The sequence below is a fragment of the Anomaloglossus baeobatrachus genome, chromosome 10 (genome assembly GCF_048569485.1).
Source record: "Anomaloglossus baeobatrachus isolate aAnoBae1 chromosome 10, aAnoBae1.hap1, whole genome shotgun sequence".
In the NCBI taxonomy this organism is placed as follows: domain Eukaryota; kingdom Metazoa; phylum Chordata; class Amphibia; order Anura; family Aromobatidae; genus Anomaloglossus; species Anomaloglossus baeobatrachus.
Window position 1 is genome coordinate 197,189,986 of NC_134362.1, and position 24,331 is coordinate 197,214,316.

Consider the following 24,331-nt stretch of genomic DNA (forward strand, 5'->3'; position numbering starts at 1 on the left):
GTAACACCCCTTTAAGTAATGTCTGTAGAATCATAGATGGTTTGGGTTGCAACCATAATAATAACTCATGGGAAACAGGCCTACGTTCATTTATAATCTGATAATTCAGGGGTGACATGCCACCTCCAAGAAGCTGAGATATGGGGAGCTATTTGCTGGGGTCTCCATACTGACTCTCAGCACCGTGCCACCTCCAAGAAGCTGAGATATGGGGAGCTATTTGCTGGGGTCTCCATACTGACTCTCAGCACCGTGCCACCTCCAAGAAGCTGAGATATGGGGAGCAATTTGCTGGGGTCTCCATACTGACTCTCAGCACCGTGCCACCTCCAAGAAGCTGAGATATGGGGAGCTATTTGCTGGGGGTCTCCATACTGACTCTCAGCACCGTGCCACCTCCAAGAAGCTGAGATATGGGGAGCTATTTGCTGGGGTCTCCATACTGACTCTCAGCACCGTGCCACCTCCAAGAAGCTGAGATATGGGGAGCTATTTGCTGGGGTCTCCATACTGACTCTCAGCGGTGTGCCACCTCCAAGAAGCTGAGATATGGGGAGCAATTTGCTGGGGTCTCCATACTGACTCTCAGCACCGTGCCACCTCCAAGAAGCTGAGATATGGGGAGCTATTTGCTGGGGTCTCCATACTGACTCAGCGGTGTGCCACCTCCAAGAAGCTGAGATATGGGGAGCTATTTGCTGGGGGTCTCCATACTGACTCTCAGAGGTGTGCCACCTCCAAGAAGCTGAGATATGGGGAGCTATTTGCTGGGGTCTCCATACTGACTCTCAGCGCCGTGCCACCTCCAAGAAGCTGAGATATGGGGAGCTATTTGCTGGGGTCTCCATACTGGCTCTCAGCACCGTGCCACCTCCAAGAAGCTGAGATATGGGGAGCTATTTGCTGGGGTCTCCATACTGACTCTCAGCGCCGTGCCACCTCCAAGAAGCTGAGATATGGGGAGCTATTTGCTGGGGTCTCCATACTGACTCTCAGCGCCATGCCACCTCCAAGAAGCTGAGATATGGGGAGCTATTTGCTGGGGTCTCCATACTGACTCTCAGCGCCGTGCCACCTCCAAGAAGCTGAGATATGGGGAGCTATTTGCTGGGGTCTCCATACTGACTCTCAGCGCCGTGCCACCTCCAAGAAGCTGAGATATGGGGAGCTATTTGCTGGGGTCTCCATACTGACTCTCAGCGCCGTGCCACCTCCAAGAAGCTGAGATATGGGGAGCTATTTGCTGGGGTTTCCATATTGACTCTCAGCGCCGTGCCATCTCCAAGAAGCTGAGATATGGGGAGCAATTTGCTGGGGGTCTCCATACTGACTCTCAGAGGTGTGCCACCTCCAAGAAGCTGAGATATGGGGAGCTATTTGCTGGGGGTCTCCATACTGACTCTCAGAGGTGTGCCACCTCCAAGAAGCTGAGATATGGGGAGCTATTTGCTGGGGTCTCCATACTGACTCTCAGCACCGTGCCACCTCCAAGAAGCTGAGATATGGGGAGCTATTTGCTGGGGTCTCCATACTGACTCTCAGCGCCGTGCCACCTCCAAGAAGCTGAGATATGGGGAGCTATTTGCTGGGGTCTCCATACTGACTCTCAGCGCCGTGCCACCTCCAAGAAGCTGAGATATGGGGAGCTATTTGCTGGGGTCTCCATACTGACTCTCAGCGCCGTGCCACCTCCAAGAAGCTGAGATATGGGGAGCTATTTGCTGGGGTTTCCATATTGACTCTCAGCGCCGTGCCATCTCCAAGAAGCTGAGATATGGGGAGCAATTTGCTGGGGGTCTCCATACTGACTCTCAGAGGTGTGCCACCTCCAAGAAGCTGAGATATGGGGAGCTATTTGCTGGGGGTCTCCATACTGACTCTCAGAGGTGTGCCACCTCCAAGAAGCTGAGATATGGGGAGCTATTTGCTGGGGTCTCCATACTGACTCTCAGCGCCGTGCCACCTCCAAGAAGCTGAGATATGGGGAGCTATTTGCTGGGGTCTCCATACTGACTCTCAGCGCCGTGCCACCTCCAAGAAGCTGAGATATGGGGAGCTATTTACTGGGGTCTCCATACTGACTCTCAGCGCCGTGCCACCTCCAAGAAGCTGAGATATGGGGAGCTATTTGCTGGGGTCTCCATACTGACTCTCAGCGCCGTGCCATCTCCAAGAAGCTGAGATATGGGGAGCAATTTGCTGGGGTCTCCATACTGGCTCTCAGCGCCGTGCCACCTCTAAGAAGCTGAGATGTGGGGAGCTATTTGCTGGGGTCTCCATATTGACTCTCAGCGCCGTGCCACCTCCAAGAAGCTGAGATATGGGGAGCTATTTACTGGGGTCTCCATACTGACTCTCAGCGCCGTGCCACCTCCAAGAAGCTGAGATATGGGGAGCTATTTGCTGGGGTCTCCATACTGACTCTCAGAGCCGTGCCACCTCCAAGAAGCTGAGATATGGGGAGCTATTTACTGGGGTCTCCATACTGACTCAGCACCGTGCCACCTCCAAGAAGCTGAGATATGGGGAGCTATTTGCTGGGGTCTCCATACTGACTCTCAGCACCGTGCCACCTCCAAGAAGCTGAGATATGGGGAGCTATTTGCTGGGGTCTCCATACTGACTCTCAGCGGTGTGCCACCTCCAAGAAGCTGAGATATGGGGAGCTATTTGCTGGGGTCTCCATACTGGCTCTCAGCACCGTGCCACCTCTAAGAAGCTGAGATATGGGGAGCTATTTGCTGGGGTCTCCATACTGGCTCTCAGCTCCATGCCACCTCCAAGAAGCTGAGATATGGGGAGCTATTTGCTGGGGTCTCCATACTGGCTCTCAGCACCGTGCCACCTCTAAGAAGCTGAGATATGGGGAGCTATTTACTGGGGTCTCCATACTGACTCTCAGCACCGTGCCACCTCCAAGAAGCTGAGATATGGGGAGCTATTTGCTGGGGTCTCCATACTGACTCTCAGCACCGTGCCACCTCCAAGAAGCTGAGATATGGGGAGCTATTTGCTGGGGTCTCCATACTGGCTCTCAGCACCGTGCCACCTCTAAGAAGCTGAGATATGGGGAGCTATTTGCTGGGGTCTCCATACTGACTCTCAGTGCCGTGCCACCTCTAAGAAGCTGAGATATGGGGAGCTATTTGCTGGGGTCTCCATACTGTGGTCCCAAGTATCAGCAGAATTAGGGTGTCTTTTTGACCCGTTATGCTTATATCCAGTTTCTGCTGTATAACAATATGACATAATTGGCATCGGAACGTGATTCGTCCCTCCCAAAAAAAGGCTTTGGATGCACGTATACATATATATCCGCGTATCACCTGCCCTAATAATGCACGGCGCTCCTGGCAGCCAATGGCAGATGGTCTCCACCTGTAATAACATCTTAAGACGTTGGTGTTGGCTGCTGTCACCCGTTGCCGGCTGCTGTCACCCGTTGCCGGCTGCTGTCACCCGTTGCCGGCTGCTGTCTGCTGTTGCCGGCTGCTATGTGCAAGAAGAGATGGAAGGGCCACAGGAGCAGCCCAAGTCCTGAGTGGCACATTTAGAAGATGAGATCATAGTATTAACCCCTATCATTGCCGGGCTGGAAGCAAACACAACATACGCTGTACATCCAGACCATCCAACTCCGAGACCACAATACAAGTTGTCACCATTGCATTGTATTGAGACCCCCCAAATATCATGCACCATCCAATACTGGGGTACAGCAACACCTGGATTGGGTACTCACCAAAGCAAATGACAGAAATGTGATGGAGAAAGTCCAGCCTGGCAGAGCTGTGCATGGTGTTGAGGGGGGCTGTGGTCCTTTGTCAGGCAGCCAGGGGGGTGCAGGAGGAGAGAGGCTCCACATCAGCTGGGTCTTTTGTTAGACAGGGGATGAGCACTTGTCATTTCCAGCAGCACCAGCACATTGCATTAAGTGGAGCCTTTTCTCTGGTGTCTGTGTGTGCTGTATGGGAGGAGGAGGAGGAGTGCAGGCTGGAGGAGGAGGAGGTGGAGAAAAGGAAGCATCTCCTAGTGCTGCAGCTGATGACACTACTTCCTCACAAACACACAAGCAAGACCCCAACCCCTCCTTTTCTTCCACTGTCCCTCCCCCCAGGACAGCCTCACCTCCATACACCTGCTAAGCAGAAGCCCCCCTACCTGCTCACCTCTCTCTGCCTCCCCCTCCTGGTCAGCCAGAGTACTGCCCCTTAGGGAACTGGCCAGCCCCCACTATCCCTGCACTGAGATCATCTGCAGACATTGACCTGTCTACAAATACAGTGCCTTGCAAAAGTATTCACCCACTTGGCTTTTTACATATTTTGTTATATTACAACCTGTGTTTTATGTGAAGCATAAGCACTAAGCAGTATCAGTTGGGGACGTGAAGTGAGAAAAAGATAGGCAAAAATTAAATATAAAGGATAAAATAAATAAAAATTGCTTTGTGCATATGTATTCACCCTTTTGCTATGAAACCCCTACAATTTCTGATGCAAGCAATTACAAGGAAGTTCCCCTGTGTGCAATCTAAGTGTCCCGGGGTCTGTCAGGATATACACGCCTTTTCTGAAAGACCAAAGAGGTTTCAACACCATTAAAAGGCGCTAATAACCAAACAACACCACGAAAAGCAAGGGGATCTCCAAACAACATCATAAGGAGCAACGGGATCTCCAAACAACACCATGAAGGCCAAGGAGATCTCCACACAACACCATGAAGGCCAAGGAGATCTCCAAACAACACCATGAAGACCAATGGGATCTCCAAACAACACCATGAAGACCAAGGAGATATCTAAATAACACCATGAAGGCCAAGGATATCTCCAAACACCATCATGAAGACCAAGGAGATCTCCAAGTAACAGCATGAAGGCCAAGGAGATCTCCAAACAACACCATGAAGATCAAGGAGATCTCCAAACAACACCATGAAGACCAAGGAGATCTCCAAACACCACCATGAAGACCAAGGAGATCTCCAAACAACACCATGAAGACCAAGGAGATCTCCAAACAACACTATGAAGACCAAGGAGATATCCAAACAACACCACAAAGGCCAAGGAGATCTCCAAACAACACCATGAAGACCAAGGAGATATCCAAACAACATCACAAATGCCAAGGAGATCTCCAAACAACACCATGAAGACCAAGGAGATATACAGACAACACTATGAAGACCAAGGAGATATCCAAACAACACCACAAAGGCCAAGGAGATCTCCAAACAACACCATGAAGACCAAGGAGATATCCAAACAACATCACAAATGCCAAGGAGATCTCCAAAGAACACCATGAAGACCAAGGAGATATACAGACAACACTATGAAGACCAAGGAGATATCCAAACAACACCATGAAGACCAAGGAGATATCCAAATAACACAACAAAGGCCAAGGACATCTCCAAACAACATCACGAAAACCAGGGAGATATCCAAACAACACTATGTAAACCAAGAAGATATCCGAACAACACCATGAAGGCCAAGGAGATCTCAAAACAACATTAGGCCTCTTTCACACATCCGTGAAAAGCCACGCACGTTTTTCACGGACGTGTCAAAGGTGCGTTTTGCCCTCCGTGAGCCGTGTTTATGGCACACGTGTGTTCTCCGTGTGTTATCCGTGATAACACACGGAGAACGGGAGGTTTCTGCTCACCTGTACCTGGCGTTGCTGTCCATGGTGCTGATCTTCGGTCTCCGGTCCTGCAGACTCCCCGCTGATTCTGCTTCCGGCTGCAGTGAAGTGAATATGCAATGAGCATAATGAGCGGCGGTCAGAAGCAAGTGACAGCAGCGGCAGCAGCGCTGGAGAAGGTGAGTAAAGTTTTTTTTTTTATTTTCTCAAACACGTGTGTTTTCTCCAGCGTGTGTCACATGGAACACCTCCGTGTGGTCTGTATGCGGGCAGTGTGACACCCGTGATGCCGGAGAAAAACGGACATGTTGACGTGTGGAGCACACGGGCACTCGCATGCTCCACACGTACACACGGTCCATAGCAGAAAACGCACGTGAGCACACACCCATTGATTTTAATGGGTCTACGTGTGCCCGTGTCTCCAGTACGTGAGGAAAAGGACCAAATACGTACCGGGGACACGGACGTGTGAAAGAGGCTTATGGAAGAGTGGCCATAAAAAAGCCTTTACTTACAGCCAAAAATAAGAAGGCTCATTTTGATTTTGCCAAAAGACATGTGGGAGACTCCCCAAAATGTATGGAGGAAGATGCTGTGAGCAGATGATATCAGGTTTCCACCAGGGGGCGCAGAAGCTGAATGGGGATGGAACTCCAATGAGCAGTTAGACAAAATTCCACAAGAGGGCGCAAGCACCAAAAAGAGTAGTCAGCAAGCATGCCTAAATCTAAACCGGGGTGTAACGTCAATAGGGGGGAGTGAGAAAGCCGTAAACAGATGGAAGCAAAAAGGGTCAGGAGCCGAGAAGTTCGTCAAAAGCCAAACAGGAGAAGCAGAGCCGAAGTCAGGAAACGTTACCGAGGTCAGATGCCGGGAAAGCACGTAAGTACAAGCAACGGGAGGAGACTGAGACACAGAACAGGACTGGGGTCACGTAGACAGGGCGGACAAACAGTACAAGGGACACGGAGGTCAAGGAGAGGTAAGCTGGGTAGCAGGACGGATCAGGGCTAACTCACAAGAACCAGTTGCGCAAGCTGCAGAACAGGAACTATTACTGGCGGTGTTCCGGAGGAATCCACACCATAATAAAGCGGTATGAGTCCCGGAACGAGGCACAATCGAGCAGACCCTTCCCACAATACTAAGGCGGGCTTTACACGTTGCGACACCGCGGCTGATATATCGTCGGGGTCACGTCGTTAGTGACACACATCCAGCGCCGGTAGCGACATCGCAACGTGTAAATCCTAAGTGCGACGATGAACGAGCACAGAAGCGTAAAAATTCGCTGATATGTGTAATGTCATTCATTTCCATAATGTCGCTACATCAGGAGATACGATGTTGTTTGTCGCTCCTGCGGCGTCACACATCGCTGTGTGTGAAGCCGCAGGAGCGACAAACATCTCCTTACCTGCATCCACCAGCAATGCGGAATGAAGGAGGTGGGCGGGATGTTATGTCCCGCTCATCTCCGTCCCTCCGCTTCTATTGGCCGGCCGCTTAGTGACGTCGCGGTGACGTCACGGTGACGCCTAACGCACCTTCCCCTTGAAGGAGGGATTGTTCGGCGGTCACAGCGACGTCACCGACCAGGTATGTGCGTGTGAAGCTGCCATAGTGATAATGTTCGCTATGGCAGCAAGCACCAGATATTGCACTCACGACGGGGGCGGGTGCTATCGCGCTCGACATCGCTAGCCGATGCTAGCGATGTCACAGAGTGTATAGCACCCCTTAAGCCCGACAGAGACTAAAATTTTACTTTTTGCCCACCAAGGTATTCATTATGTCTGGCGCCAAATCAACACAACTCATCACCCCAAGAACACCAACCCCACAGTGAAGCATGGTGGAGGCAGCATCATACTGGGGGGATATTTTTCGCCAGCAGGGACAAAGAAAATGGTCAGTCAAGAGGAAGATGGATGGTGAGAAATACAGGGATATTTGTGCGCAAAACCGGTTTCAGTCTGTCAATGATTTGAGACGGTCACAGAGGTTCACTTTCCATTAAGACAATGACCCGAAGCTACTGCTAGAGCGGCACTTGAGTGGTATAAGGGGAAACGTCACAGCTCAGACCTTCTCCAATTGAGAATCTGTGGTCAGACTTGAAGATCGCTGTTCACCAGAGGAAACCTCTAACCTATAGGAGCTGGGCATTTATTTTATTATTTTTTTTTTTTACAAATTTCAAATTTTGGCTTAATGGCTTAAAAAAAAAACCCTATACATGTTTGGTCTCTACGAACTCGTACTAACCTGGAGAATCATATTGCCAGCTCAGTTTTACCATAAAGTGAACATGGTAAATAAAAAAAAACAAAAAACATTTTGGAATTGCACTTTGTTTTGAAATTTCACTCCCGTTTTTCTGTACATTATGTGGCAGATTAAATAGTGTCATAGTAAAGTACAACTCGTCCCGTAAAAAAACATGGCCTCCTATGGCTACATTGTCGGAAAAATAAAAAAGTTATGCCTCTTGGAAGAAGGGGAGGAAAAAACTAACAAGAAAACGGAAAATCGCCCAAGGGTGAAGGAGTTAATATTTTTGCTGTTTAGTAAAAGAGTTTATTTATAAAACAATGTATCATTAATTACAGTGTATAATATGTAACTAACACAGGTCTACTGGTATATACACCCTCTCCACTGCATCAGAGAAACGGTTTATACCACACTTTGCATGGAAATAGGATATTTTGTTGCAACTTCATTTACATTTGCAAAACTAATCCATTTTAGAATCCATCTGCAATTCACAATTGTAACGTTTTCTGTCACCAAGACAATTATTTTCCTAAACAATTGATTGTGATGGGTCTGACCCCTCTATATATAGACACAATAACACAACCGCACTAGAAATATTCTGCGCGTAGCCAAAAGTTAGTAAAATACGTGATTTTTATTTTTTGAGGGAAAAAATATAAAGGTATACAAATCTAAAAGAAATGAACATACACAATAAACAGCCTCAAAATATATGATAAATCAGGGGAGACCTATGTAATATTAGAACTGCTCCCTTAAAAACATGAGTGCAACACAATGACAGCATGCAAAATTAATTGTGACAAATAAATATCAATATTTATGGATAAATAAATCCCCCAATAAAAAAAAAAAAAAAAACAACTAAACAATACTACATGATGTTTAAATAATAAAAAAGGTCTAATACTTAAATAAAGAGAGAAATGTAATATAAAATGTAACTCAGGATCAGTAATGTAATGTATATACACAGTGACTGCACCAGCAGAATAGTGAGTGCAGCTCTGGAGTATAATACAGGAGGTAACTCAGGATCAGTAATGTAATGTACACAGCGACTACACCAGCAGAATAGTGAGTGCAGCTCTGGAGTATAATACAGGAGGTAATTCAGGATCAGTAAGTAATGTATGTACACAGTGACCGCACCAGCAGAATAGTGAGTGCAGCTCTGGAGTATAATACAGGAGGTAACTCAGGATCAGTAATGTAATGTATGTACACAGTGACTGCACCAGCAGAATAGTGAGTACAGCTCTGGAGTATAATACAGGATATAACTCAGGATCAGTAATGTAATGTATATACACAGTGACTGCACCAGCAGAATAGTGAGTGCAGCTCTGGAGTATAATACAGGAGGTAACTCAGGATCAGTAATGTAATGTATGTACACAGCGACTACACCAGCAGAATAGTGAGTGCAGCTCTGGAGTATAATACAGGAGGTAATTCAGGATCAGTAAGTAATGTATGTACACAGTGACCGCACCAGCAGAATAGTGAGTGCAGCTCTGGAATATAATACAGGAGGTAACTCAGGATCAGTGATTGGAGCCATCCATTATATTTTGCAATGTGTTAATGTATTTTGCTAATAATAATAATGGGAATTAATTTTCCTTGAACATTCCGATTACTTCTCTTTTCTATAGGATTACTCATGCAGATTTCCCAGGCGTCTCACAGCAGAATGAAAGTCCCTTTTCTTTTGCCTTTTAAATGGATCTTGTCTCCATTATTTATTATTTATAGATTATTTTTTCATTCAGGGATTTCTGCATTAGCTGTGGAATTATTAATATCCGTTCGGTGCTGGTTTTCCCGGGAGATCGCCCTCATTCTGTCATTATCTCCAGTCTAGCACTAAGGCTATGTGCGCACTAGAGCTTTTTACCCGCGGATTTACCCGCGGATTTGCTGCGGAAATTTCTTGAGAAATGTCTGCAATCTTTGTGCAGACATTTCCCAGCAAATTCTATGGAAAAAAAAATAGCTGTGCGCACTGGTGCGGATTTTTCTCAAGAAATTTCCGCGAGAAGAATTTCTCGAGAAACTTTCTTGAGAAAATGAACATGTCCATTATTTCCGCAGGTACCCTGCGGATTTCTGCACTACAGCCTGCAGAAATCCGCAGGGAACCACCCGCGGGAAAATCACGGCAATTCCGCGGCTATTCCGCGGCAAATCCGCGTCAAATCCGCATGCGGATTTGGTGCGGATTTTTTCCGGAGGTCCGGAAATCTTTCACTCCCAGAAGTTTCTCGAGAAATTTTCTTGAGAAACTTCACATTTCTAGTGCGCACATAGCCTAATACTATTTAGCGCTTGTACAATTTTCTACAGCCTGTTGCCATCAATAGTAAACCCATAGGGGTGTATTGCTTGTGATTAACCCCTTCACGCAGCAAACGTACATATTCTAGGGAACAATCTCCATAAACGGATATACAATTAATAATTAAAAGGTATGCAGATTTTGGTGCAGATTTCTCAAAAAATGCACCGTGTGCACAGATTCTTACTGTTCTGTACATCCTGAGCCTCCTGGTTCATAATAGAATACTAAATCATCATTTAAAGGGGTTGTCTAGAATTGCAATGGTATAGCTGCTTTCTTCCAAAAACAGCGCCACTCCTGTCCACAGGTTGTGTGCGGTACTGCAGCTCAGCCTTATTGGCTCAAATGAAGCTCATAGCCCATATGACGCTGTTTTTTTGGAAGAAGGTAGCCAAGTTGTTTTTTTTAACTTCTCTAAATCTTTAGTCAATAAGCTGCAGCATGCAAGTACAAGTATTGCAAACCATGTCGCTATTTATATAGGGTTTTTTATCAATGCTTTACAGAAAATTGACATTTATTTATCCCAATTTGTTTTACAAATACATTAATGCGAAAAGGAAAATAAAGGATGGCATCGGCCCCTTAAAAAACAATAACCAGTTAATTATAGAGGACAAAGAAAAGACTGAGATATTAAACAAGCTACGCAACAAAGCAACTGAGAATTTACAGGAATACTTGTTAATAATCAAACCTTAGGAGAGGGAGGTCTGATCCCCAAACCTTTGAGTAATTAGGAAAGGAAGGAATTGTGGATTTTGAAGCAATTCTGCTCCAAAATCCCAACCAAAAAGGCTCCAAAAACTCTTTGCAAAAAATCTCATTAGAAAAATGTCAATAGAACCAGGATCATGCGCACTATAGGAGCATTTTGCCATTGAAAATAATGAGAAAATTATTTAGACTATGTGCACACGTAGTATATTTTTTTCTGCACATAAAACTGTATCTCTTGGCAGGAAAAAAGCTGCCGAAAAAAGCGCATTTTTTGCCGCTTTTATGCTTTTTGATGTTTTATTAATCTATTGAGATAAGGAAAACGCAGGGAAAAAAGCAGAAAGAATTGACATGACTGGTTTTTCTGCAACAAAATTTGCAAGGAAAAAGGAATCAACTTTGTTGCCATACGTTTTTCTTGCAACACTGATTAAAATCTGTAAGGAAAAAAGCATGAAAAAAGCAACGGTAGGCTCTGTGAACATGTAGCAGATTTGTTGCTTTTTTTCATACTTTTTTCTTGCAGATTTTAATCAATATTGCAAGGAAAAAACACATCCCAGCAAAGTCTATGAGAATCCTGAAGTGTTGTGCATATGTTGCTTCTTTTTACCTTGCAGATTTTGATGCTGATAAAAAATCAGAATGTCAATTGTTTTTGCTTTTTTTCACAGCGTTTTCCCTATCTAAATAGATGTAAAAAGCATGAAAAAAGCATAAGTCTATGTGCACACATAGCAGATTTTTTTCTGCACAAAAAAAGCATGTTTTGGCAGGAAAACAACTGCTGAAAAAAAGCGTATTTTTATGGTTATTTTTATGCTTTTTTCATACTTCTTTCATGCCTTTTTCATGCTGTTTTGTGCCTTTCATGCTTTTTTCATGCTTATTTTCATGCTTTTTTCGTGCTTCTTTTAATGCTCTTTTCGTGCTTCTTTCATGCTTCTTTTAATGCTCTTTTCATGCTTCTTTCATGCCTCTTTTCGTGCTTTTTCCATGAATCTTTTCATACTTTTTTCATGCTTCTATTCATGCTCTTTTCATGTTTCTTTTGTTGCTTCTTTTCATGCTCTTTTCGTGTTTCTTTCATGCCTCTTTTCATGCCTCTTTTCATGCCTCTTTTCATACTTCTTTTCATGCCTCTTTTCATACTTCTTTTCATGCCTCTTTTCATACTTCTTTTCATGCCTCTTTTCATACTTCTTTTCATGCCTCTTTTCATACTTCTTTTCATGTCTCTTTTCATGCCTCTTTTCATGCCTCTCTTCATACTTCTTTTCATACTTCTTTTCATGCCTCTTTTCATACTTCTTTTCATGCCTCTTTTCATACTTCTTTTCATGCCTCTTTTCATACTTCTTTTCATGCCTCTTTTCATACTTCTTTTCATGCCTCTTTTCATGCCTCTTTTCATCCTTCTTTTCATCCTTCTTTTCATGCCTCTTTTCATCCTTCTTTTCATGCCTCTTTTCATCCTTCTTTTCATGCCTCTTTTCATCCTTTCCATGCCACTTTTCATACTTCTTTTCATGCCTCTTTTCATACCTCTTTTCATGCCTCTTTTCATGCCTCTTTTCATACTTCTTTTCATGCTTTTTTCATGCATCTTTTCATTTTTTTGTACTTTTTCTCATGCTACTTTTCATGCTTTTATTAAACATGGCAAAAATGTGCTTTTTTCCAGCAGCTTTTTTCCTGCCAAGAGATGCAGATTTATGCAAAACATTTTGGAGTGGATTTTGGAGCAGAATCAGCTGCAAACTCCATAAAAAAAAAAACCTGAACCCACCATGAGGGTTCATTTAACTCCGAGGTTTTACTGGTTGAAGCTGCTTAAAGAAAAAGCCAGAGATCTTTTTCCAGGGGTGTCTTTTGTCTTTGCTGGTGTTTTTTTGGGGGTAGCGAGTTTTCCTTGGAAGTGGGCGGCTTCCAAACAAAGCCACTTGAAGAACATGTTACTTCCAAGTCACTGTTTCCGATCTATGAAGTGGTTAAAAAAAGTAACAAAAGACTGATCATGTGTACAATGTAGTTTTTGGGGGGATTTTGCTGCAGATTTCAGCCAGAAAAGATGTCGTATGTGTGAGTTTTTTTCACTGCTGAATTTTTGATGCAGAAACTTTCCACAAAAGCCACAAGTTTTGGAAAGTTGGAAAGGTTTTGCTCTAAAACCTAAACAAGAAAATTCACTGTGATCACGTGCACAAGACGTCTTTTTCAGGTGGAAGACCGCCGCAAAAAAAGGACAAAAATGACATTGTGATCACAACTTTTGGGTATGAGCACATGACTGAGTTTTCGCCGGCAGTCTTTTTTTTCCGAAGCATCTTATCCAGCGTCTTTTCAGTGAATTTTAAAAATGTTGTGTTTTTTGTTGTTTTTTTTTTTTTTTTCCAGAAAACATTTCTTACAAAACTTATTTTCTTGAGCTTCTTTTGGTCGTTTACTGAGCGTTTTTTGCAGCTTTTTTTAGATTTTTGGCCATTATCTCAGTGTTTTTTGGGGTGGATTTTTAAATATTTTTTGAGAAATTCTCTAGCATTTTACAGATATTTTTTGAACTCCAATGAAAACACTAGCATTTTTTATTGTTGCGGAAAGGTAAAAAAAAAAAAAAAAAAAAAAAAAAAAAAGCACACAAAAAAGCATCTTTTTAGTTTTTTCTAGACGACCGACTTTCTAGCGGAAGACTCCTTAAGAATGGTCAGGACACTTTTTTTTATACGCCTGGCGTCTTTGAAGTCCTGAAGCAAGTAACTTTGGCATAAAAATTAAGACGTTAATTTCTTCGACTTGTTTTTTAGGATTTTTTTCGCTTTTGAAAAACATGTCTTTAGGTAAGGATTACCCATAGTTTTCTTCAAAAGCACATAAAAAAAAACTCTCCACAAAACCTTGTCAAAAGATTTCTGTTTTTTTTTTCTAGAAAACCACTTGAGATTTTTCAACTTAAAAACAACCTCAATGTGAACATACTCATCACTTTTTTTTTTTTTTTTTGCAGTATTTGACCTGTAACATATTATGGCATTTTTGTTGATTTTTTGCAATCAGTGTGTAGATTTTTTTATGCTTTTTTTATGCATTTGTCACATGACAAATCCCTAGGGGTTGATGGTAATCACAGTTTTGCAGGGGTTTTATTCTTCTGGCTCAGAGTGGCTGATGAAAAACTGAAGCAAACACATCAGCGGCTGATTCCTGACACACAATAGTCGGCCCACACATGATTGTTTGGGAAAACAATTGCAAAACTTCGCACCTTTCCCAAAAGCAAACTCCAGAGAGAACGATGTATTCAGACATTTTCTATAATCGATCTGGACTGACCCTTCTATCGAAATAGCGTTGGCATCAGCAAGTAAAACAGTAAATAACTTTTCCCACAGATTATAATGCATCTTACTAATTAAAGGGATCCTGCCAGCACATCGTTACCTATAACAATAGTGGTACGGCTTTGTAGGCGCTCATCCCCTGATAAAAAGGACACCTTTTTTGTAGTGATCTGATGTGCCAGTCATGAGAAATTCAATGTAGAAACCACATGCAAATTGGCCTGGAAGTGCACTGGGGGCGTGTCAGAAGCATTCCTAGTGCACTGACACGCCCCCAGCCTGATTTGCATATGATTTCTACATGGAATTTCTCATGACTAGCACATCAGATTTCTACAAAAAAGGTGTCGTTTTTCCAAGAGGAAAAGGCTCCTACTCATAACATGGGTATGCTTCATACTAATTAAAGGGATCCTGCCAGCACATCGTTACCTATGACAGTAGTGGTACGGCTTTGTAGACTCTTGTCCCCTGATAAAAATGACACCTTTTTTGTAGTGATCCGATGTGCCAGTCATGAGAAATTCTATGTAGAAACCACATGCAAATTGGCCTGGAAGTGCACTGGGGGCGTGTCAGAAAGAAGCATTCCTAGTGCACTGACACGCCCCCAGCCTGATTTGCATATGATTTCTACATGGAATTTCTCATGACTAGCACATCAGATTTCTACAAAAAAGGTGTCGTTTTTCAAGAGGAAAAGGCTCCTACTCATAACATGGGTATGCTTCATACTAATTAAAGGGATCCTGCCAGCACATTATTGTGACGACATGGACTCTCATGGGTTAAAGTTTCTTAACATTCAGCCAGACTATTGTTCTTATGTGTGCTAAGTCATGTTTGCTTAGCTATTGCTCTCCAGACTTTTCCAGTAATCATTGTATTGTAGTTGTGTATTGATAATGTAATTACCTTATTAGCCATTGTCTAGTCGGTGACTTGCCAACTCCATGTAGATATACTGAGTCTTTCTATGCACATCATTTAAATGAACATTATCCATGCAGCTTGAAATTCATCCAATGGGAGAAGCAATCTTGTCCAACCAATCGATGAGGACGCAGTGTATCCTAAGGGAAGGTTATGGCTATAAAAGGGACTTCTTTAAGCCACCAGGGTTGATGAAGGTTGATGGATGCTGATGGATCCAGTCTAAGCTCTTTGGAGCTGACTAGAGGATCAGGATATCTTATGGCTTCAATCTAGGGACTCCGGTCCCGGTTGGAGACCATATCCACAGCCTAGGGATTTCGACTCCGGCTGCCAGGATTTTAACATCAAACCAGGACTACCTAAGGAGGACACTCAGGTTGGGACAGTTCAGTCACCTGTTACAGACTTTGCAGACCTCAGACAGCTTGGAACCTGTGAGGCATGGACATTCTAAATCCCTGGTGAGCAGCGGAAGGGTGAGACTCTGTTGCCTGTTACATTTGTGTGTTTTGCTGGTTACGTGTTATGTGCCGTTAATTGTTTGGGGATCCAATAAAGTCTAATTATTGTGGTTCCCTCACCCTGTGTTGTCTGAGTAGTGTTACGCCCACGGTTAAGGAGGCCGGTGTTCAGTTGGGATGAGCCCTGAGCCACGCTGTCTTTCTAAAGGCGGCGGGTTTAAGTGGACGAGAGCACCCACTGAACCCCGTGTCTCCACAATTATCACTTATGACAGTAGTGGTATGGCTTTGTAGACCCTTGCCCCCTGATAAAAATGACACCTTTTTTGTAGTGATCAGATATGCCAGTCATGAGAAATTCAATGTAGAAGTCATATGCAAATTTGCCTGAAAGTGCACTGGAGGGCGTGTCAGGAAGAAGCATTCCTAGTGCACTGACACGCCCCCAGCCTGATTTGCATATGATTTCTACATGGAATTTCTCATGACTAGCACATCAGATTTCTACAAAAAAAGGTGTCATTTTTCAAGAGGAAAAGGCTCCTACTCATAACATGGGTATGCTTCATACTTATTAAAGGGATCCTGCCAGCACATTATCACTTATTACAGTAGTGGTATGGCTGTGTAGCTGCTCGTCCCCTGATAAAAATGACACCTTTTTTTGTAGAGATCCGATGTGCCCGTCATGAGAGATTCAATGTAGAAGCCATATGCAAATCAGTCTGGAAGTGCACGGGGGGCGTGTCAGGAGGAAGCTGTCCTAGTGCACTGACATGCCCTGAGTGCACTTCCTGCCTGATTTGCATATAATTTCTACAGTGAATTTCTCATGACTGGCACATCGGATTTCTACAAAAAAGGTGTCATTTTTCACAAGCAAAAAGGTCCTACTCATTTATATATATATATATATATATATATATATATATATATATACTGTGACCAATTTCTCTACTTCCCTTTTTTTTTTAAGAAGGGGGCACCATAGTCCGGTTCATGACCAGAATTCCCGTCCTGCAATATACAAGTCCCATTTAACACAGAGAAAGAAATAGTAGAGGAAAAGGGAAGCGATTACGCTATGTAACAATATGGCTTAAAGAGGAGGTGTGAGGCTTCAAGAATTTAAAGGGGATTCCCATTCCAGACATTTAAGAAAAAAAAACCCCTAAAAAATGAAAGGCCCTGCATGTGAAAAATTCCCCACTCCAGAGCAGATACTCCGATGGTCCCCGCTGATCTTTTTCTCATTCTGTCCTCATATTCCTACACTGATGACATCACGCAGATCCACGTGACTCCAGCAGCCAATCACAGGCTAACCTATATGGGACAAGACCACTGATTGGCTGCAGTAGTCACATGGATGTGATGTCATCATTCCAGGAACATAAACAAAGACTGTCGGGGACCACTAAGGCCTCTGGGGTGGGGGGATTAAACAGGTGAGAAATGATGGTTAAGATTTTATAGGTCAGACCCCCCCATCTACTGGTATGACCATATAAAAGATGGAAAACCCCTTTAATTCTGTAAAGTTGGAGACATTACACCTGTGGTTTGTAGATTTGTCATGAATGGTGTCATCCGGTGTCCCCTCTCCCCGACGTTCCCGTCCCCCTCGCCGCCTCTTCCTACACGTAATGTCATGGAGCCTTCGACCGACTCACATTGAGACACCTTTCATCGGAGCTTTCATCCCGTTGCCTAGCAACAACCATTCGTTAAAAGAACTCGCCGCCCGGGAGAAGACACAGACGGGTATAATCGCTTGTTTTCGTGCCGCCATCGTTAGTGCACTTTAACAATTAATTAACCCACCTACATGTAACGGCAGATGGCGGCACAATTATATGGTGGCAGATGTGAAGACGTGGGTCATAGACGATGTATTATGTGATTATAATTGCATTCATGTTATTAAACAGGTGGGTGATCGGTGGCAGCGCCATATTTTTCTGCACAGGTTCAGCCTCATAAAGATGCACAAAGTCTCTCGTTCATAGTAAGAAAAACAGCTTCTGTATTAAAAAAAAATAAAAAAATAGCGCCACCCCCTGTCTTCAGGTTGTGTGTGGTATTGCAGCTCAATAAAAGTTTGTGTCCAAGCTGCAGTACCACATACAACCTGTAAGCAGGGGGTGGCGAACTTTTGGGAAAAAAAGAATAGGGCTGTTCTTGGAAGGAAAGCCGCCATGTTTTTCCAAGCCTCTTTCATAGACAGTGGTCCCTTGCTTCTTTCCCACCTCATCCAGTATGGGACGACTCTGCAGCACATTTCTGTCCCGATGAAAACCTGGACCCCACAAAGCGGAGGGACTGGTGCCAAATCTGAACACGGAAGGTGTGGGACCCGTATCAACAAGAAGGGGGCTGTTTTTGGAAAGAAGGCCACCATGTTTTTACAAGCCCCCTCCATAAACAGTGGTCCCTTGCTTCTTTCCCACCTCATCCAGTATGGGACGACTCTGCAGCACATTTCTGTCCCAATGAAAACCTGGACCCTACAAAGTAGAGGGACTGGTGCAAGGTCTGAACAAAGAAGCCTGCTTTAAGTTGTAGGACTTGTATGGACAAGAATGGGGCTGTTCTTGGAAGAAAAGCCGCCATGTTTTTCCAAGCCTCTTGCTTGTCCCTTGCCTCCTTCCCACCTCATCCAGTATGGCACAACTCTCCTGCACATTTTTGTGACGGTGAAAACCTGGACTCTACAATGCAGATGGACTGGAGCATGGAAACCGGCTTTATGTTGTCTGACTTACATGGACAAGAATGGTTCTGTTCTTGGAAGGAAAGCCACAATATTTTTACAAGCCCCTTTCATAGACAGTGGTCCCTTGCTTCTTTTCCACCTCATCCAGTATGGCACAACTCTCATGCACATTTTTGTCCTGATGAAAACCTGGAACCTACAAAGCGGAGGGACTGGTGCCAAGTCTGAACATGGAAGGTGTGGGACTTGTATGGATAAGGATGGGGCTTTTCTTGGAAAGACTGTAGTCCCTTGCTTGTCCCTTGCCTCTTTCCAACCTCATCCAGTATGGCACGACTGTCCTACACATTTTTGTACCGATGAACACCTGGAACCTACAAAGCGGAGAGACTGGTGCAAAGTCTGAACATGAAAGATGTGGGACTTGTATGGACAAGGATGGGGCTGTTCTTGGAAGGACAGTAGTCCCTTGCTTGTCCCTTGCCTCTTTCCCACCTCATCCAGTATGGCACGACTGTCCTACACATTTTTGTGCCAATGAAAACCTGGACCCTACAAAATGGGGCGACTGGTGCCAAGTGTGAACATGGAAGGTGTGGGATTTGTACGGACAAGAAAGGGGCGGGATTTGTACCGACAAGAAGGGGGCTGTTTTTGTAAAGAAAGGTGCCATGTTTTTACAACCCCCCTTCATAGACCGTGGTCCCATGCTTGTCCCTTGCCTCTTTCCCACCTCATCCAATATGGCACATCTCTCCTGCACATTTTTGTACCAATGAAAACCTGGACCCTACAAAGTGGACTTACTGGTGCCAGGTCTGAACATGGAAGCCCGCCTTAAGTTGTGGGACTCGTACGGACAAGAATGGGGCTGTTCTTAGAAGAAAAGCCACCATGTTTTTACAAGCCCTTTCGTAGGCAGTGGTCCCTTGCCTCCTTCCCACCTAATCCAGTATGCCACGACTCTCCTGCACATTTTTGTCGCAATGAAAACCTGGACCCTACAAAGTGGAGGGACTGGTGCCAGGGCTGAACATGGAAGCCCGCTTTAAGTTCTGGGACTTCTACGGACAAGATTGGGGCTGTTCTTGGACGGAAAGCCGCCATGTTTTTACAAGCCCCCTGTCACGAGCCACCGGGGGGGGTCACTCAGAAATCCCCCGCGCTGGCTACCAGTACGTCACAATCGGGGTGTAACAAGTGGGGGGTCACCCCTCCTTTATACCTCCCGACCGACAGACAGAGCACGTGATGCGCTCTCTAGCGCCCCTCTTATAGTCAGGCCAATTATGGAATTGCCCGACGATAAGCAAGGAGGCCGCTATACTACTTATGCCGATTATTGAAGGGTCCCCGGTGAGAGTAGGGTATATATTCCCCCCGACCTCCGCGGGCGGAATATATAAAACCTCCCCGAATCTCACTGGCCTCCCCACAATAATCCTTGGCACAAACTCGCTGCCACCAACCGATTTACGGTAACTATTAGCCGAACACACAGACGTGGGATTCAAGATCGAGATAACAGAACAGCCCAAGATTAATTATATAATTTAATCAGCCTAAAGCACACTAGAAACTACAATATATACAATAGGGAATCTACAGAATATACAGTTATGTCAGAGTACAGTTACAGATAAAGCATGGTTTACAAACAGGCATACACAGTTCCAGCAGTTACCTTGTGCGTCTGGCCACAGGGGGGCGCTGTAGACCAGGTTTCCAGGAACTCCCACAGATGTTTCCTACACGTGACCCCCAGCGAAAGAACCCTGGAAAATGGCCGAAGTAGGGTTATCAACCTGGGCAAATCCAGGTCCCCTCCTACCTTAGTGACCTCAGAGGGAGCACTGCTCCACCCCTGGCTGGAGTTATGGACAAAATCCACAACATGGAATATGGCCATAACTTGGCCTGGGAGCGTCGTAGGCGGACGCCAATGCTCTCATTGTGACAGTTATGAATTTAGCTACAGAATGAGAGGACTCATGACTTGTCTACTAGTTCCCCATTGGCTGATATCACGCCTGGGGTATTTCCCAAGCTCCCGCTCCCATAAAAAGGGTGTGCCAGCATCGTCCGCATGCGGAGACACCATTTTTATGGTTGCCATATTTATCGGAAATATGGCTTGCGAGATATGAACCATTTTTTACTGGAGTCGTTCTGTCTGGATACTTCCAAGCTTGCTAATTAGATAGCAGCTCCTACCACAGGGTCACGGCAGGGAGTCATCCTGTGTCCATTGTTCCCACATCACCTAATTTCCATATCATAGGAGATGGCCATGGGATGTGACACCTTCACAGATGCTGGACATTGAGGACAAGAAGGGAGGGGGGCACTGCCAGGGAGTGATGAGCGATTATGACTGGAAGTCATAATTCATCTTCATATCCCGGGATTTGCCTCACACCTCCCCCCTTTTGAGGGCGCTAGGGGGCAGCACACTCCGGTGTTCCCCCGTGCGCCCGTCCGCGACCTCTCCTTGTCGGGACAGCCCGTCTGCGTTACCGTGGTCACGGCCCCTTTTGTGGCGAATGGTGAAGTTGTATTGCTGGAGCGCAAGGCTCCATCGCAACAATCGCCCATTCGTCCCAGAGACGGTGTGCAACCAGCTGAGGGGATTGTGGTCCGTCTCCACGATGAAGTGGCGCCCGTATAGATAGGGTTGCAGACGCTGCAGGGCCCACACTATGGCCAGGCACTCCTTCTCCATCGTGGAATAGGCCACTTCCCTTGGTAACAGCTTCCTGCTCAGGTACAAGACTGGGTGCTCTTGGCTCGCAGAGTCCACCTGGCTGAGCACCGCACCGAGGCCGAAGTCACTGGCGTCGGTCTGTACTACAAACGGCCGCGTGAAGTCGGCTGCCTGTAGCACGGGCGGGCTGGACAGGACGTCCTTTAGGGCCTGGAAGGCTGTCTCGCAGTCCATTGTCCAATCGACTGCAGAGGGCAGCTTCTTCTTGGTGAGGTCCGTCAAGGGCTTTGCCAGGCTACTATAGCGTGGAACAAACCTCCTATAGTACCCGGCGGTCCCTAAGAAGGACATCACCTGCTTCTTGGTCCTGGGGGTGGGCCAGGATGCGATGGCCTCCACTTTCTCAGGCTCGGGCTTCAGTGTTCTCCCGCCTACCCGGTGACCGAGGTACTGGACCTCGCTCATGGCCAGCTGACACTTTCCCGGCTTGATGGTCAAACCTGCCCGGTGGATCCGCCTGAGCACCTGTGCTAGATGCTCTAGGTGGTCCTCCCAGGTGGGACTGAAGACGGCAATGTCATCCAGGTACGCGGCCGCGTACCCTTCAAGTCCCTTGAGCAGGGTGTTGACCATCCGCTGGAAAGTGGCAGGGGCATTCCTCATCCCGAATGGCATCACCGTGGACTCGTATAGTCCAAATGGGGTAATAAAGGCAGAGCGTTCCCTGGCCTTGCGAGTCAGGGGGATCTGCCAATATCCCCGGCTCAGGTCCATGATGGTCAGGTACTGAGCCCCGGCCAACTGATTGAGCAGGTCATCGATGCGTGGCATTGGGTACGCATCGGCGACCGTGACAGCATTGAGCCCCCTGTAGTCCACGCAGAACCGAGTGGTTCTGTCCTTCTTAGGGACGAGGACTACAGGCGAGGCCCAAGCGCTGTTGGATGCCTGGATCACCCCCAGCTTCAGCATCTCGTCAATCTCCTGGCGCATGTGTTGCTGCACCTCCAGGGAGACCCGATATGCTGAACGCCGGATCGGGGGATGATCCCCAGTGTCCCCGTGATGGACAGCCAAGTTAGTCCTTCCGGGCTGGTTGGTAAACAACCCCCGGAAGGGGTGTAGGGTGGCCCACAGCTGGGACCGTTGGTCTTCCAAGAGCTGGTGGCCAACCTCCACATCCTCAATGGATCCGCCTGCCCTAACCTGGGCTAGCATATCCAAGAGGGTTTCCGCTTCTCCCTCCTCGGGCAGGTTGCACACGGGGAGCGCACATGCCTCCCGCTCATGATGTGCCTTCATCATGTTCACATGGAAGGGCTTCCGCCTTCCACGGGCAGGGTCCAGGGTGACCAGGTACGTCACAGGGTTGAGCTGCTGGTACACGAGGTATGGGCCTTCCCAGGCTGCCTGAAGCTTGTCCTGTGGTACGGGGACCAGTACCCACACCTTTTGACCCACTTGGTAGGTCCTCTCACAAGCGTTCTGGTCGTACCAACGCTTCTGATCGGCCTGGGCTTGAGCCATATTGTCGTGTACCAGTTGCGTCAAGGCCTGCATTTTGTCCCGGAAGCGCATGACATACTCGATAACCGACACTCCAGGGGTGGCCAAATCCCCTTCCCAAGCCTCTTTCACCAGAGCCAGGGGGCCCCGCACACGTCGCCCGTACAGGAGCTCAAACGGTGAGAATCCTGTTGAGGCCTGTGGAACCTCCCGGTAAGCAAATAACAGGTGTGGGAGATACCGCTCCCAGTCACGCCCATGGGAGTCGACCAACATCTTAAGCATCTGCTTTAAGGTGCCATTGAACCGCTCGCACAGGCCATTAGTCTGTGGATGGTACGGGCTGGCCACCAGATGTCGCACCTGGACTTGCTTACAGAGGGCCTCCATCAGCTGGGACATGAATTGGGTCCCCCGGTCAGTGAGCATTTCCTGGGGAAAACCCACTCGGGAGAAAATCTCCAGCAATGCGGTGGCCACCTTGTCAGCCCGAATGGACGACAAGGCCACTGCTTCTGGGTACCGGGTGGCATAGTCCACTACCGTCAGTATGAAGCGTTTCCCGGAGCTGCTGGGGATGGCCAGCGGGCCGACCAGATCCACAGCCACCCTCCTGAAAGGCTCATCGATGATGGGCAGAGATACCAGTGGGGCTTTGGGGCGTGGCCCCGCCTTCCCCACTCTCTGACAGGTTTCACACGAACGGCAGTAGGCAGCCACATCGGCCCCCATTTTTGGCCAGTAGAAATGCTGGTTTAACCTGGCCTTGGTCTTAGCGATCCCTAGGTGTCCGGCCATCGGAATCTCATGTGCGATCCGCAACAACTCCGTCCGGAACGGATAGGGTACCACCAACTGTCGGTCCCTGGGCCACGCCTCCGGTGAACCCTGCTGGACCGTGGCCCGGTACAGCCGTCCTTGGTCCCAGACCACTCGCTCCGGGTCCGAGTCCGAGGGAGGCTGTGCCGCCTGCTCCTTAAGAGCTTTCAGGCTGTCGTCAGCTTCTAACGCTGCCTGAAACCCCGGACTAGATGTGGCCAGAATCGACGAGACTGTCACATCTTCGGTCAGTACCCCGGGACCTGTGTCCTGGCCTCCACCTGACTCGGCTGCCACTTGGTCAGAAGGGGAAGAGCTATCGGACCTCCGGGAGGCCCCTTGGCTTCCAGCACTCCCACTGCGGGTGACAGCGGCCACAGCCGCTGCGACCGTGGGTCGTGCCTGCTCCTCCTCCGTTCCTGACCAAGTCGCCGGTTCAGGCAGACCGACCTGGCTTCCTGACACCCCGGTTGTGGGGGAACCATGCACCGAGATCTTACCTGGGAGCACTTCCGCTCCTGGACCGGCCCCAATCTCACCTGCCTGTTCCCCTCCTGCAGCAACAGAACCCCGCTGTGAAATCTCTGGGGACCCCACATTTGCTGTGGTAGCCCCCACCCCACACACTGGTCCCCCCCCTGCAGCACCCTGCTCTCTGCTTATCCCTGCAGAGGGCAGCAGATCCCAGCTCACAGGCTGATTACTTGTAGAGGCATTGTCACACCTTTCTCTGACCCCCTCCCCTGTCACAGCTGCAGCTGTGTGTGTGTCTATGGTGTCTGTGCAAGCAGAAATATCAGAGTTCACTCCCCCCTCTCTCACATCATTCATAGATAACACA

At 46.9% G+C, this 24,331-nt stretch overlaps 1 protein-coding gene across 2 annotated transcripts in view; it reads right to left on the bottom strand.

Annotated features, from left to right (window-relative positions):
* LRP3 (LDL receptor related protein 3) overlaps positions 1-4,061 on the bottom strand; it is a 43,383-nt gene extending 39,322 nt beyond the window's left edge. For both annotated transcript variants that reach the window (XM_075326106.1, XM_075326105.1), the window contains exon 1: positions 3,743-4,061. In XM_075326106.1, coding sequence (XP_075182221.1) covers positions 3,743-3,797 — 55 coding nt within the window. In that variant the 5' untranslated portion in view covers positions 3,798-4,061. The remainder of the gene's footprint in view (positions 1-3,742) is intronic.
* Positions 4,062-24,331: the final 20,270 nt, after the last annotated feature.